The sequence below is a fragment of the Schistocerca piceifrons genome, chromosome 1 (assembly GCF_021461385.2).
Source record: "Schistocerca piceifrons isolate TAMUIC-IGC-003096 chromosome 1, iqSchPice1.1, whole genome shotgun sequence".
Lineage (NCBI taxonomy): Eukaryota > Metazoa > Arthropoda > Insecta > Orthoptera > Acrididae > Schistocerca > Schistocerca piceifrons.
The window spans coordinates 1147665062-1147681496 of NC_060138.1; the positions used below are offsets into that span (position 1 = coordinate 1147665062).

Below are 16435 nucleotides of genomic sequence, written 5' to 3' on the forward strand. Positions count from 1 at the left end.
GGTACGTTTAACAGATCGTTGGTGTTTATAGGGAAAACAAACATTAGTTGATTAAACAAACATTTAAAAATGTGGTTCGAAGATTTAACTATCGTTGCTGTTGTGGAGAGTTTCAGATGTGTAGGCAAGTTTTATTTATTTATGTATTTGTTCTAGCGTTATAATGTTTTTCAGTTTCTTTGAACAGTTCTAATGTAAGCCGAAGCTGCCAGGTTTTATGTCATATTACGTTAGGATATTGGTTTCTGGGAAAAGAGCAAAATACCGGATCTCGTAAGTTCAATTCATGTATGTGAATATGCACGCACTTGCGTAAGCTCTACAAGATTCGACATGCTACAGGACACAACAAATCTGATGTCACCCTCCTGCTGTCGTTGTACAACAGCAAGTATTATTGTTTAACGAGTGAAACAATTGTTTTTACTTGCGCAGGCTATCAAAATTATTTGATAATCGATAAAATAAAACTGAATCATATTTTTGTACGTTGTGCACTGGAGTGAAAAACAGATCTCTACCGACAATCTAATATTTTTGTTGTAAAGCTAATGAGAATAAAGAGAACCGAAAAAATACGTTAATGATGTAGAATTATTGAAAAGATTAATAATAAATAGTAATTTGATACCTAGACCTGCGGTTATTCGACTTTAAAATGTAGGTGAGACTATATTTCCACAGTAAGTAGGCCAATTTACAAGAAAAGCGTATCAGTGTCCTTTAAACAATATCAACTTCGTGTACATTTATCTGATCTGTTTCCCTCTGTCTTCCATTGATTTAGTTTCGCACAAATTATGTTACTTACAAGTGAAGTAATTTATTAACAACAGCTTCATTAGAGTAGGCTAATGACATTCCCCTACAAATTCAACGCAAACCATTAGGTGATCAAACTCAGTGACAATACTCGATCTATGTTCCAACATTCTGAATACATCAAGATACACTGAAGCGCCAAAGAATGCGTATTCAAATACAAAGATATGTGAAAAGGCAGAATACGACGCTGAGGTCGGCAACGTCTAAATAAGACAACAAGCGTCTGGCGCAGTTAGATCAGTTACTGCTGCTACAATGACAGGTTATCAATAATTAAGTGAGTTTGAACATGGTGTTATAGTCGACGCACGAGCGATGGGACACACCATCTCCGAGGCAGCGATGAAGTGGAGATTTTCCAGTACTACCATTTCACGAGTGTATCGTGATATCAGGAGTCCGGTAAAACATCAAATCTCCGACATCGCCGCGGTCGGGAAAAAGATCCTTTAAGAACGGAACCAACAACGACTGAAGAAATCATTTAGCCTGACAGAAGTGGAACCCTTCCGCAAATTGCTGCGGATCTCAGTGCTGGGGCATCAACAAGTGTCAGTATGTGACCCCTTCAACGAAACGTCTATATGGGTTTTTCGGCCCCGAAGGCCCACTCGTGTACCCTTGATGACTGCACGACACAAAGCTTTACGCACCGCCTGGGCCCGTCAACACCGACATTGCACTGTTGATGACTGGAAACATGTTGCGTGGTCGGACGAGTCTCGTTTCAATTTGTATCGAGCGTATGGAAGTGTACGGGTATGGAGACAACGTCATGAATCCATGGACCCTGCATGTCAGCAGCGGACTGTTGAAGCTGATGGAGGCTCTGTAATCGTTTGGGGCGTGTGAGTTGGATTGATATGGGACCCCTGATACCTCTTGATACGATTCTGACAGGTGACACGTACGTAAGCAACCTGTCTGATCACCTACACCCATTCATGTCCATAGTGCATTCTGACGGACTTGGGCATTTCCAGGGATGCCTTGCAACGTCCCGTTCTTAAGAGATCTCCACCCTTCGTACTCGTGCGGATCTATGGAGAGCCCTGCAGGATTCATGGTGTTAGTTCCCTTGAGCACTATTTCAGACATTAGTCAAGTCTATGCCACGTCATGTTACGGCACTTTCGCTTGCTCGCGGGGACCCTACACGACATTAGGCAGCTGTATCAATTTCTATGGCTCTTCAGTTTATTTCTTTGGTCGTGGCAATACTTGTTGCACCAGCAGGTCGCCTGGACAGCCCGAAGTGACCACGACCTCTTGCATTAGCCGTGGGCGGTGTCTCAACTTTACTCAGCCGTGCCTAGTAAATTAACTGTAGTACAATCCCCAGTTTTGCATTTCGCAGTGTTCTATGTACGTGAATTACGCTGTCCATAGTTTGAGTGCAGTGGCGTTAAACCTGGTAACACTGACGGTGTGAAACCAGGCTGTAGCACCGTTTGTCAAGTAGCGTGTGGTCCGTTACAGAGTGCGACCAGCGTGTGGCGGTGTGCAGCTTCGTGGCGGACGTGCGTGACGCCGAGGCGTGCCGGCTGGCCTTCCGCGGCGCTGGCGTCGTCTTCCACTGCGCAGCACTCGTCGACTACAGCTTCCCTCCCGACTACGACGCGCTGCACCAGCACAATGTCAAAGGTACGTCCGTAACTCGTACGAGGGAAAGAGGGAATTTCTCAGATTGTCCATACAGATGGCGCTGATATCAACCAAATTTTTTCTTCAATGTTGTTCTTTCAAACCGGGTCCACAGTTTCCGTGAATTTCTTAAATGACTACACGCCACTTTCGACAGTGGATCGAGGTGGCGCAGTGGTTAGCACAGTGGAGTCGCATCCGGGAGGACGATGGCTCAAATCCGCATCTGGCCATCCAGATTTAGGTTTCCCATGATAGTCCTAAATCACTGCCGGCAAATGCAGGGATGGTTCCTCTAAAACCGCACGGCCGGTTATCTTCCCCACCCCTGAAACGCAAAACAGGAAATAATATGATCGTGTGGCACTGTTGGCCGCAGACCCAATTCTACATCTACATCTACATCTACATCTACATGCATACTCCGCAATCCATCATACGGTGCGTGGCGGAGGGTACCTCGTACAACAACTAGCATCTTCTCTCCCTGTTCCACTCCCAAACAGAACGAGGGAAAAATGACTGCTTATATGCCTCTGTACGAGCCCTAATCTCTCTTGTCTTATCTTTGTGGTCTTTCCGCGAAATGTAAGTTGGTGGCAGTAAAATTGTACTGCAGTCAGCCTCAAATGCTGGTTCTCTAAATTTCCTCAGTACCGACTCACGAAAAGAACGCCTCCTTTCATCTAGAGACTCCCACCCGAGTTCCTGAAGCAACACACGCGTGATGATCAAACCTACCAGTAGCAAATCTAGCAGCCCGCCTCTGAATTGCTTCTATGTTCTCCCTCAATCCGACCTGATAGGGATCCCAAACGCTCGAGCAGTACTCAAGAATAGGTCGTATTAGTGTTTTAGTGGGGGAGGTTCGGCCCCGAGTTGCAAGTCTTAATCCAGGCGACGCCACATTTTGCAACTTGCTTGGCGGTGATAAGGACGAAATGATGATGAGGACAACACAACACCCAGTCCACGAGTGGAGTAAATCTCCAACCCGGGAACCGAACCCGGGCCTGCTGCGTGGTAGGCAAACACGGTACCACTCAGCTACACAGGCGGACATCCTTGACACACTCCGAGCTTGTCCTGTAATGACTTCGGTGTAGACATTACGTTGAACGCTAATCTTCCTTTCTTCAGCTGTTGAATTTTAGTTTATCAATGAAATACCGCATAATTTCAGCCATAGGTCTTTCTTCATTACCATTAGCTACCTGCTGGTAATCAAAATTCCTGTCATCACAGATTTTTCATGGCTAAACAGCCAACGGACGGTACTTGAAAATCCGAAATAGTGCAACCATGCATAAACAAAGTACACACTTCAAAGAAAAATTTTCCATCACCCCACTTTCCAGAACTCCTGAAGATAGACGTTGACTGTGGATACTGTATCACAGACACAGTCCCTTTGACTGTTCAGAGATATCACTAACTCCACCAAAAGATGTAAACAACCTTGCATGAGCAGCACCTATTAGACGGAGGGGTCCGACAGCCGATCAGTCCCAGTCATTCCACCAGGAAGGAGGTACTTAGCTCGTGTTGTCTGTAGTTCAACCATGCCTAGACCGTCAATACCGCGGTTCGATCGCGTCCGCATTGTTACTTTGTGTCAGGAAGGGCTCTCAACAAGGAAAGTGTCCAGGCGTATCGGAGTGTACCAAAGTGATGTTGTTGGGACATGGAGAAGAATCAGAGAGACAGGAATTGTCGATGACACGCCTCGCTCAGGTCGCCCAAGGGCTACTACTAGGGCGGATGACCGCTACCTCCGGATTATGGCTCGGAGCAACCCTTACAGCAACGCCACAATGTTGAATAATGCTTTTCGTGCAACCCCAGGACATCGTGTTACGACTCAAACTGTGCGCAATACGCTGCATGATACGCAACTTCACTCCCGACGTCAATGGCGAGGTCTATCTTTGCAACCACGACACCATGCAGCACGGTCCCATCAACATGCCGAATGGACCGCTCAGGATTGGCTCCACGTTCTCTTCACTGCTGAGTGTTGCATATGCCTTCAACCAGACAATCGTCGGAGACGTGGTTTGGAGTCAACTCGGTCAGGTGAACGCCTTAGACACACCGTCCAGCGAGTGCAGCAAGGTGGCAGTTCCCCGATGTTTCGGGGTGGCGTTATGTTGGGCGGACGTTCGCCGCTGGTGGTCATGGAAGGCGCCGTAACGGCTGTACGATACGTAAATGCCATTCTGCGACTGATAGAGCAACCATATCGGTGAGGCATTCGTCTTCATGGACGACAATTCGCGCCGCCATCGTGCACATCTTCTGAATGACTTCCTTCAGTATAACGACATCGCTCGACTAGAGTGGCCAGCATGTTCTCTAGACATGAAATCTATTGAGCATGCCTGGGATAGATTGAAAAAAATCAGTTTATAGACAATGTGACCCACCAATCACTCTGAGGGATCTACGTCGAATCGCCGTTGAGGAGTGGGACAATCTGGTCCAACAGTGCCTTGATGAACTTGTGGATAGATGCCACGACGAATACAGGCATGCATCAATGCAAGAGTACGTGCTACTGGGTATTAGAGGTAGCGGTGTGTACAGCAGTCTGGACCACGACCTCCGAAGGTCTCGCTGTATGGTGGTACAACATGCCATGTGTGGTCTTCATGAGCAATAAAAAGGGCAGAAATGATGTTTATGTTGATCTGTATTCCAATTTTCTGTATTGGTTGCGGAACTATCAGATCCGAGGTGATGCAAAACTTTTTTTTTGATGTGTGTAAAATGCAACAACTGCAGGTATGACGCTTCAATGTAATTACGAAACCCTCCCTCACTCCCCCCTCCCCTCCCTTCCCACTAAAAATGTACTACTCTGTCCACGGTACTGACTTAATTTATTCTGAGACTACAGTTCGTGTGGGGATAGCAGGTGGATCTTAATGCATCTGAAAAGATTGAAAAATAGTGGAAATTGTAATGAACTGGTGTTTTCGCTCCGAGTAGTTTGTCTCACTGATAGAGAAGGTGTCGGTTCTTGATCAGGTAGTGTTGGCTGAAATGGGTCGCTACCACAAGTGGCGCGGATTTTCAGACTTAGGCAGATGTTAACAGACGTAGTAGAAAATTTCGCAAGGAATGCCAGTTATATAATTCACACACTCGCGTTGAGTAAAATAATAAAACCACAATAGCAGGGTCAACGGTCCTTAAGCCACTCACAGCCTAACCAACATAAGATACAAAATTATTTTTCATGCACAATCAGTAATAAATAACTTTGCTAATCTGTGTTGCTCGCGTACTCGCGCCAACACGTAACCACACTACTGTTGGCGAAGTGCGCACTCATATCGCCGGCGAGATCCCTAGGTCGGTCCCTGATGGAACTTGTGATGGAGTAGCTCGGTGATAAACTCCGTCCCAATGATATTGTACAGTATATCAAAGACCTTTTACAATAGCTGTTCGATCAACTTGGCTCAGGAGGGGATACAACGGCTTTTTGACACCCTTCCCAACCAAATCAGAGAACGCATCCCGACCAGGGAAATGCAACATCACACTTGTAAGTGAGCCCTTACTACCAACATGTTTGTAAAATGGAGGCGAGTTTGCAATCACAGAAATAACATCACGTACCCTCTAAATTAATGAAGCGCGATTCCGTATCCTCCTCACCTTCTGGTTGTTTTACTTTTTTGTCAGGCAATGTAGTTCACGCCTGCAGATAGCAGGACATTTCCAACGCGGTTGCGCCTTCGCAGGCAGTTCATGTAAGCAACGTCAATGACTGACATCTGCTGTGTCACAGACAGTGTCTGTATAGAGCACCTGTAAAGTGAGTCTAAGACTTGAGCGTTTCTCTATGCACTGATGTGTGTCTGGTTTCTATACGTATTGAATTATGCTGAGCTGTCGCCTCCCTAAACCTCGGAAGTACATATGAATAACGCTGTATATGACGGCTATTTTTTTATGGGCCCGATCGGTCGTGAAATGGAAACCATAGCGCAAATCAAAAATGTTTTATTTGCAACAGAGAGCTACACTTTCCATGTACTTCTCTATATAGCCGCTTCTCTGACTGAGACAATTGTCTTAGCGTGCGTGGAACCAACTTTTCAATATCCTCGTCATAAAAGGCAGCCGCCTGTGCTTTCCGCTAATTCCCTACGCTGGCCTGCAGCTTGTTGTCTGTGCCAAAACGCTATCCTCTTAGGCAGTGTTTCATGTGAGCAAAGGGGTGAAAATCAGAGGGAGCCAGGTCCGCGCTGCATGGTGGTTATCAAACACATCCCATTGAGAACACTGCAGGAGCGTCTTTGTTGCAGCTGCTGCGTATGGCAGAGCTTTGTCATGAAGAAGGCCTGATGACTACATTCTTCTTCGCTTGTTCTGAACTGCCATTCGTAGACGTTGAAGAGTCATTCTATATGAGGCTGCAGTGACAGTCGTACGACTTTCCATGAATTCCACCATGAAAACTACTTTTCGGTCCCAGGACACAGTAGCGTTACACTTTCTCTTAAAGATTCGCCTACACTTCTTTGGTTTACTGGGGGAGTGAGAATGCATCCACTGCTTGGAATGCTCTTTTCTTTCTTCATTTTCTAAATAGACCTTATCTCGTCTCCTGCGACACTTTTTAAAAACATTCTATTTCATAATGATACTTTGAGGCGGCATCCATTTCCATCTGCTGTGCTTTGTGATTGTTTGGACAGTTTCTTGGGAAGCCACCTCGCACAGGGTTTGCGGTACTACAGTCTCTCACTCTCGATGGCATAGAGAGCTGATCTTGAAATTTACGGATGCAAATCACACAACACAGAAACTGCTAACCGACGATTTTATAGAGTCGTCTGATCCACTCGCTGAATAAGATAATCGCTTGATACTCGCTTTCTTCCCTGACCGCTGGCATCATGAACGTCTGTACGCGCTGCTTCAAAGTTCCTGCGCCACTGCCGCACTTTGCTGTCACTCATGAAAGTTTCACCGTACACATTACTCATTCGTCAGCGTCGATGAATTCCTACTGCGTTGCACCCCCCAGCGTGAATAAATCGAATGACGGCAGGCAGTTCACACTTGGCGGGAGACTAAATTTCTAGGCGTGTCGGTCCCGCCTGCCGGAGGTTCGAATCCTCCCTAGGATATGGATATGAATGTTGTTCTTAGTGTTAGCTTATTTTAAGTAGTGTGTAAGTCTAGGGATGAATGACCTCAGCAGTTTGGTCCCTTAAGGATTCACACATTTTCTAGGCGTGTTTACGTGCTCACTGTGTGCTCAGAATTTATAAGTTGACGTGACGCGACTCACTGGCATGCAAGAGAAGCTGCGCAGTCCATCTTCGCAAAGCTTCATCGGATTTTTACTGTGGTTTTAATTTCGAGTCTGATTGGCCCTTGGAAAGAGAAATAGCTCTCGTAATTGAGGTGAACAGGTTTTGATCGTTATCATTTCGAAAGTTTTTTCGTTATTTTAATTGCTTTCAGTCATAGCCCATTTCACCAGATACAATTATTACACATAATGATTCAAACCCAGTTTTAAGCAAAGAAGGGAAAGCGGAAAGGTGGAAGGAGTATATAGAGGGTCTATACAAGGCCGATGTACTTGAGGACAATATTATGGAAATGGAAGAGAATTTAGACGAATATGAAATGGGAGATACGATACTGCGTGAAGAGTTTGACAGAGCACTGAAAGACCTGAGTCGAAACAAACCCCCGGGAGTAGACAACATTCCATTAGAACTACTGACGGCCTTGGGAGAGCCAGACCTGACAAAGCTCTACCATCTGGTGAGGAAGATGTATGAGGCAGGCGAAATACCCTCAGACTTCAAGAAGAATATAATAATTCCAATCCCAAAGAAAGCAGGTGTTGACAGATTTGAAAATTACCGAACAATCAGTTTAATAAGTCACAGCTGCAAAATACTAACACGAATTCTTTACAGACGAATCAGTTTGGATTCCGTAGAAATACTGGAACACGCGAGGCAATACTGACCCTACGACTTATGTTAGAAGAAAGATTAAGGAAAGGCAAACCTACGTTTCTAACATTTGTAGACTTAGAAAAAGCTTTCGACAATGTTGATTGGAATACTCTCTTTCAAATTCTGAAGGTGGCAGGGTTAAAATACAAGGAGCGAAAGGCTATTTACAATTTGTACAGAAACCAGATGGCAGTTATAAGAGTCGAAGGGCATGAAAGGGAAACAGTGGTTAGGAAGGGAGTGAGACAGGGTTGTAGCCTCTCGCCGATGTTATTCAATCTGTATATTGAGCAAGCAGTAAAGGAAACAAAAGAAAAATTCGGAGTAGGTATTAAAATCCATGGAGAAAAAATAAAAACTTTGAGGTTCGCCGATGACATTTTAATTGTCAGAGACAGCAAAGGACTTGGAAGAGCAGTTGAACGGAATGGACAGTGTCTTGAAAGGAAGGTATAAGATGAACATCAACAACAGAAAAACGAGGATAATGAAATGTTGTCGAATTAAGTCGGGTGATGCTGAGGGAATTAGATTAGGAAATGGAAACTTAAAGTAGTAAGGGAGTTTGCTATTTGGAGAGCAAAATAACTGATGATGATCGAAGTAGATAAGATATAAAATGTAGACTGGCAATGGCAAGGAAAGCGTTTCTGAAGAAGAGAAATTCGTTAACATCGAGTATAGATTTAAGCGTCAGGAAGTCGTTTCTGAAAGTATTTGTATGGAGTGTAGCCTTGTATGGAAGTGATACATGGACGATAAATAGTTTGGACAAGAAGAGAATAGAAGCTTTCTAAATGTGGTGCTACAGAAGAATGCTGAAGATTAGATGGGTAGATCACATAACTAATGAGGAGGTGTTGAATAGGATTGGGGAGAAGAGAACTTTGTGGCACAACTTGACTAGAAGAAGGGATCGGTTGGTAGGACATGTTCTGAGGCATCAAGGGATCACCAATTTAGTAATGGAGGGCAGCGTAGAGGGTAAAAATCGTAGAGGGAGACCAAGAGATGAATACACTAAGCAGATTCAGAAGGACGTAGGTTGCAGTAAGTACTGGGAGATGAAGAACCTCGCACAGGATAGGGTAGCATGGAGAGCTGCATCAAACCAGTCTCAGGACTGAAGACCACAACAACAACAACATGATTCAAAAAGGATATTGGTCTGATTTCATTACAATATATGATACATAATTAAAAGAGATAAGATTTTAACATAAAATATATTGCAACGCATCTACTCATGGAACTGGGAGCTATTCGAATAGAAAAATAGTCCTTTATTTTTAAAATATTGTACAGTTCAAGTGTTATCGGACAACCGCACTTATCACATTCCATGTTATGTACAATGTCTTCGTCAATAAGGAAGGAATAACAGCTTGGAGAAGAAATTAATTTTAAGAAATGTCTCGTTTTATTGATATTAGTATGACCTGCTCTTCTCGTGAGCGCCAAGTTCAGAAACCTGTTCAGAAATCTGTTGCAGAATGGGCCAGCCCAGCGTACTTTTGATTTTACGGTCTGTATCTACTTTGTCCATTCCTGGTTTGTTTGAGTTGCGAGTCTACAGCGAAAATGACTGCACCGTTGAGGTAAGTCGATGGGAAGTAGTTGCTGCACCATTTTCGCCAGCTGATCTGCACGTTCAAAAATGTTCAAATGTGTGTGAAATCTTATTCGACTTAACTGCTAAGGTCATCAGTCCCTAAGCTTACACACTACTTAACCTAAATTATCCTAAGGACAAACACACACACCCATGCCCGAGGGAGGACTCGACCCTCCGCCGGGACCAGCCGCACAGTCCATGACTGGAGTGACTTAAACCGCTCGGCTAATCCCGAGCGGCTTCTGCACGTTCGTTGCCCCTAGTACCAACATGTTCCGATATCCATTAAAGATGAATCCGTTTGACGCTACGCCTTTGTTCGATTGAGACTTAACTGTATATCGTCTGCCAAAGGGTTAACAGTTCTTCCTTCGGCTGCCATCGTAAGAGACTGTAGGGCGCTCATTGAACCATGTCAACTTGTAATTCGACTATGTACAGAACAGCTTGCTGAATGGCGTACAACCGCGCGGTTAATATGGACGCTTCTGTAGGCACAGGTAAGACAGTGCACGTCCTGTTTGGTCTTCAAAAAATGTGGCTGCGATAGAGACATTCATTTTGCAAACATTCATGTACAGTTTGTATCAGTCATGGCAGTAACGATGGAATTTTGTCAGTGTAGAAGCTCTCCATTCACTCGGGATTGCGGATGTTTTAGAGAGAGGTTGTTAGGGGTAGAGGTGCAGATATTTTTACTGGTGATGGAGCATAATGTATTAAACAACATTATTTTAGTATTTACTTATTTTGCAGACTAACAATTATAGCTATTAGGAGTATAATGTTTCTATGTTGGTTAGTACCTAAAAGTAGTTGTAACAAGAGAAAACCATTCATTCTTATTTTACCTTGGGCAGCAGGTGAGGTGTTGGGAGTGTGGAAGTGCGGATGCAAAATGGTTAGTCTATACTGACAGGCGTAGTCCACTTAGTGCTCCACTTATAGCACTGCAAAAAGTGGCTCTGAGCACTATGGGACTTAACTACTGAGGTCATCAGTCCCCTAGAACTTAGAAATACTTAAACCTAACTAACCTAAGGACATCACACACATCCATGCCCGAGGCAGGATTCGAACCTGCGACCGTAGCGGTCACGCGGATCCAAACTGACGCGCTTAGAACCGCACGGCCACACCAGCCGGCCTATAGCACTGCAGAAAACATCAGGTAGTAATTTATGGGTTATAGGTTCCGCCTTTACGCAAAAACACCGTTTTTTCTTTTTATCTAAACATGTCTGTGGCAACGGCCTTGCCGCAGTGGATACACCGGTTCCCGTCAGATCACCGAAGTTAAGCGCTGTCGGGCGTGGCCAGCACTTGGATGGGTGTCCATCCGTGATGCCATGCGCTGTTGCCATTTTTCGGGGTGCACTCAGCCTCGTGATGCCAATTGAGGAGCTACTCGGCCAAATAGTAGCGTCTCCGGTCACAGAACACCATCATAACGACTGGGAGAGCGGTGTGTTGACTACACGCCCCTCCTACCCGCATCCTCAGCTGAGGATGACACGGCGGTCGGATGGTCCGGATGGGCCACTTGTGCCCTGAAGATGGAGTGTTAAACATGTCTCGGCACCGCTGTGTCGTCATCAGTGGGTTTTGTTTGTTGAAAACTGTAAAAAGTGAACATATTTTAGATTGTAACCGAGCTAATAAAGTGAAGGCTGAAGAAAGTTTTAGTTGGTTTTTCTTCTTACCGTGATTTTATACGCAAAAGAAGAGAGATTACTCGCAACAAAACGTGAATAATAAAAAGTATATATGCCAAAAGTTTTACAACGCCAAATACCACGTTTTTTAAAATCAAGAGATGTGTTAACTCGCCGATAGGGTTCACATTTACATCGTTTGGTTTGCAGATGACACGCTATCAGTGCAGGACACCATACAGATGATCCTGCAAAATTATATAATGTAAGATCACGGTAAGAAGAAAAACGAACGAAAACTTTCCTTAGGCCTCACTTTGTTAGATCAGTTACAACCTAAAATATGTTCACTTTTTACAGTTTTCAAGAAACAAACCCCAATGATGATAGCACACAGGGTAAAAGGAAAAAACGGTGTTTTTGCATTAAGGCGGAATATATAACCTATAATTTAACTGCGAACACGGAAAGAAAGACAAGAGCTGCAGATCCAAAAGATGAATATCACGTAGTAAATTATGAGACGCGTTTGCGGGAAGGCTGTTAGACCCAGAGAAAAAACAATTGACATACTAATGTGGGTTTATATAAAGGTACCAATGATCACAATATCTTCACTTGTACACCTAATACACTGAATATGACCGCTGTATGCAGAACAGTGAATTTTTGAAGAGGTATCGTTTGATTGACACTACATGTCCGTTGTGAAACTAATGTTAACATTGTTTCAGGATTTGACCATAGCATATGATACTGGTAGTAGGGCTATGGATTTCTTCGACCATTATCAGATGTGGTAACGGCGGTAATTTCCAATGTAGTGGATGATTGATAGAGGACGTGACCCTCAATTTGTACAGACGTCATACAGTCAATTTCACAAGCAAGTGTACGCCATAATTTTAAATGTAATTTTCCCAGCAACATTTTTGGTAGTGGTCTCGAATCTATAATCAGTGTGTCTTTGTACAGTGTATAAAAATGAGTCCAAAATATCTCAAGCATCACGAGGCAGTGTTTCTTGTAAATCATCTTTTTGGGCCTGTTCTCCTCTTTCAAAAGCCTGGTGTACGCTTCAACGGACTGTCAAACACCCGGTAAAAGTACATGTTTTGGACGTTTCTTTAAATGCGGCACTTATTTACAGCCAATCTAAATGCTGAAAAAATGTGCAATATTTATCAAAAATACTTTCTGTGGTCCATTAAGAAGCTATTTGGTTCGAACGAAGCAAACTGAGTGCTTCAAGAGGATAATGATCCGAAACATCGCAGCCGTCTCTGTACAGCGTGGAAACAAGCAATGGGATGTCCACGATGGACTGGCCTGCAATGCCCCAGGATGCAAATCCGATCCAAAATGTTTGGTCGTATGTTAAAGGAAAGCCAATATATACCGGGCGGTTATACTTAAAGTTTCCCTGTTTAACACTATGGAAGATGGAAACTAATTACCATACGAGCACTAATCTTGGTAGCATTGATGTTCAGAGTATGGGATGCATGATTTCCATGTGTCGCAGTGCCACCGTAAGGTTCCAGCTATGGCCACCATGTTCCGTGATCAGTTATCGTGATTCAGTCTCACACATCTGATCAGTCACAGTGCACTTGTTCAAGTGTTATCATGAGCTTCGACAAATGGAGCAGGGAATTACTGATGAAGCTCTATTATCAAAACAACAGTAATGCTGCAGCTGCACTTCGAGAATATCGCCGGCTGAAAGGATTACGGAAGGAAATTCTTTGTCCACCTGCTGTGCGAATCAACTGGGGAACAGGGCGTCGCGCCGGGAAGAGGCCGACGACTGGTTGCAACGCAGGTGGTTGATGAAATCGCTGTTGCTATGGCAGACAACGCTGCGTGCAATTCCCGAGCGTCAGGCAGTGCGCGCGCTGTGTCACGACTGTTGAACATCCCGTGGTCCACTGAACGGATGGTGCTTCGAACCATTCTTAACTGGTATCCGTACAAGATCCATATCATACAACAGCTTGCACCACAGGTCGCACAACACGTGTTGACTTTGCTCTCCACTTTCACAGAAGATGTCAAGTTGACGAGGGCTGGCCTTGGGCCATCCTGCGGACAGACGAAGCTTATTTTTCTCTGACGGCTGAGGCGAACACACAGAATTCTCGAGTGAGGGGATCTTCATCTCCAGTAGCTGTGCATGAACTTCCTCTGTATTGTGAATGTGTCACCGTATGGTGTGGCTTCATGGCTACATTCATCATTGGCCAATTCCTTTTTGAAAAGGATGGCGCTCAAGGACCAAAGACGTGCAGTGTGCCGGCCGGGGTAGCCGAGCGGTTCTAGGCGCTACAGTCTGGAACCGCGCGATCTCTACGGTCGCAGGTTCGAATCCTGCCTCGGGCATGGATGTGTGTGATGTCCTTAGGTTGGTTAGGTTTAAGTAGTTCTAAGTTCTAGGCGACTGATGACCTTAGAAGATAAGTCCCATAGTGCTCAGAGCCATTTGAACCATTTTTGAACGTGCAGTGTGATTGGCCAGCGTTACTGCGATATGCTTCGCCAGCATGTCATACCCGCCCTACAGGAGAGAGAAGCATTGAACTCAACAGTTTTTATGAAAAATTGCTTGTGCAGTTCACCTGCTTCTCCGAAACACATTTGGAAACAATCGAATTATAGGCCGATCGTATCCAAATGCTTGGCTGGCAAGATCACCTGATCTGACTCTCTGTGATTTCTGGTTCTGGGCCTCCCTGAAGGACATCGTTTACTAGAGACACATTCACACATGTGCCGATCTGAAGCGCAACATATCAAGAGAGGTAGCCAGCATATCTACGAACATGCTTCATTCTCCTATGCGGAATGCAATCCTGCACTTTCAGACTCTTTTGAAGACTGATGGGCGCCATATCGAGCCCCTTTAGTAGCAGTAATGGTACCGGTACATAATGGTATGATGTACAGTAACAGCACATTAAAAGTGTTTCAATTGAAGGTATTCTGCATTATTTCTCTTCCCCATGTCCTTGACATTTGTGCATGTCAGGGTGGTAGCAGATGGGTATCTGGGGTGTTTTTACTGCACGAACAATGATAAATACCATGATTCCCAAAAGCTACCACTACGGCACAAAATGTTCATGGAAACTGGCTACGGTAGCGGAGTGAACAGCACATGCTACGGAAAGAGCATTTCGCCCTCAATAGGAAGGACTGGCGGACACGTCCAGAGGGTAAGGAAGGTGGCAGGCAAGAGAGCGACCCGCTGCTGCGGCCGCTACCTTGCCGACCCCCTCGTGTTCCTCTCAAGTGACGGGACCCGGTCCTCCCATTGGCGGGTTTGAGGCAGATAGTTGGGTCTGTCACTCAGCAATACCGCGGTGGCGTCCCTAGCTCAGCGGATAGCGTGGGAGCCTACCACAAGTACTGAGGAGTAGTTTATGTAACAGCTCACGCCACTGCCTGGGGCTAAATTAAAATGATGAAGGTAGAATACAATAAAATTTTTTACCATCTTTACCCGTTACCATATAAACATTAATGCTGCCATGTTTGGTCCTCATATGTTAGTTAGTTTCCATGTTATAACGTGTTAAATAGGGAAAATTTAATTATAACCACCCGCTACTTTGAAGCAGCTGTTGTATAAAATCAGGACGATATGGAGATAGTTATCGAGACAATATGCAGAAAAACCTTGCGAAAAGCATTCCAAAAAGGTGCCAAGCTAAAATGGATAATGGTAGCGATTTGCCTAACTATTACGTAATTGTGCAATTATTAACACCGAGCGAGGTGGCGCAGTGGTTAAACACTGGACTCGCATTCGGGAGGACGACGGTTCAATCCCGCGTCCGGCCATCCTGACATAGGTTTTCCGTGCTTTTCCCTAAATCGTTCCAGGAAAATGCCGGGATGGTTCCTTTCAAAGGGGCACGGCCGACTTCCTTCCCTAATCCGATGAGACCGACGACCTCGCTGTCTGGTCTCCTTCCCCAAACAACCCAACCCAACCCAATTAGTAACAACATGTATTTGCATGTAAACATACACTACTGGCCATTAAAATTGCTACACCAAGAAGAAATGCAGATGATAAACGGGTATTCATTAGACAAATATATTATAGTAGAACTGACATGTGATTACAGTTTCACGCAATTTGGGTGTATAGATCCTGAGAAATCAGTACACAGAACAACCACCTCTGGCCTTGATACGCCTGGGCAGTGAGTCAAACAGAGCTTGGATGGCGTGTACAGGTACAGCTGCCCATGCAGCTTCAACACGATATCACAGAGTAGTGACTGACGTATTGTGACGAGCCAGACATTTTAAATTGGTGAGAGATCTGGAGAATGTGCTGGCCAGGGCAGCAGCCGAATATTTTATGTATCCAGAAAGGCCCGAACAGGACCTACAACATGCGGTCGTGCATTATCCTGCTGAAATGTAGGGTTTCTCAGGGATCGAATGAAGGGTAGAACAACTGGTCATAACACATCTGAAATGCAACGTCCATTGTTCAAAGGCCGTCAATGCGAACAAGAGGTGAGCGAGACGTGTAACCAATGGCACGCCATACCATCACGCCGAGTGATACGCCAGTATGGCGATGACGAATACGCGCTTCCAATGTGCTTTCACCGCGATGTCGCCAGACACGGATGCGACCGTCATGATGCTGTAAACAGAACCTGGATTCATCAGAAAAAATG

At 44.8% G+C, this 16435-nt stretch overlaps 1 protein-coding gene and 1 pseudogene across 1 annotated transcript in view; both read left to right on the top strand.

Moving 5' to 3' along the window:
• The window catches only part of LOC124778742 (3 beta-hydroxysteroid dehydrogenase/Delta 5-->4-isomerase type 1), a 129909-nt gene that overhangs the window by 30478 nt on the left and 82996 nt on the right, over positions 1-16435 (top strand). The window contains exon 3 of the mRNA XM_047253665.1: positions 2305-2469. Within this exon, the coding sequence (XP_047109621.1) occupies positions 2305-2469 (165 nt within the window). The remainder of the gene's footprint in view (positions 1-2304; positions 2470-16435) is intronic.
• Positions 11326-11443, top strand: LOC124726842 (annotated as a pseudogene).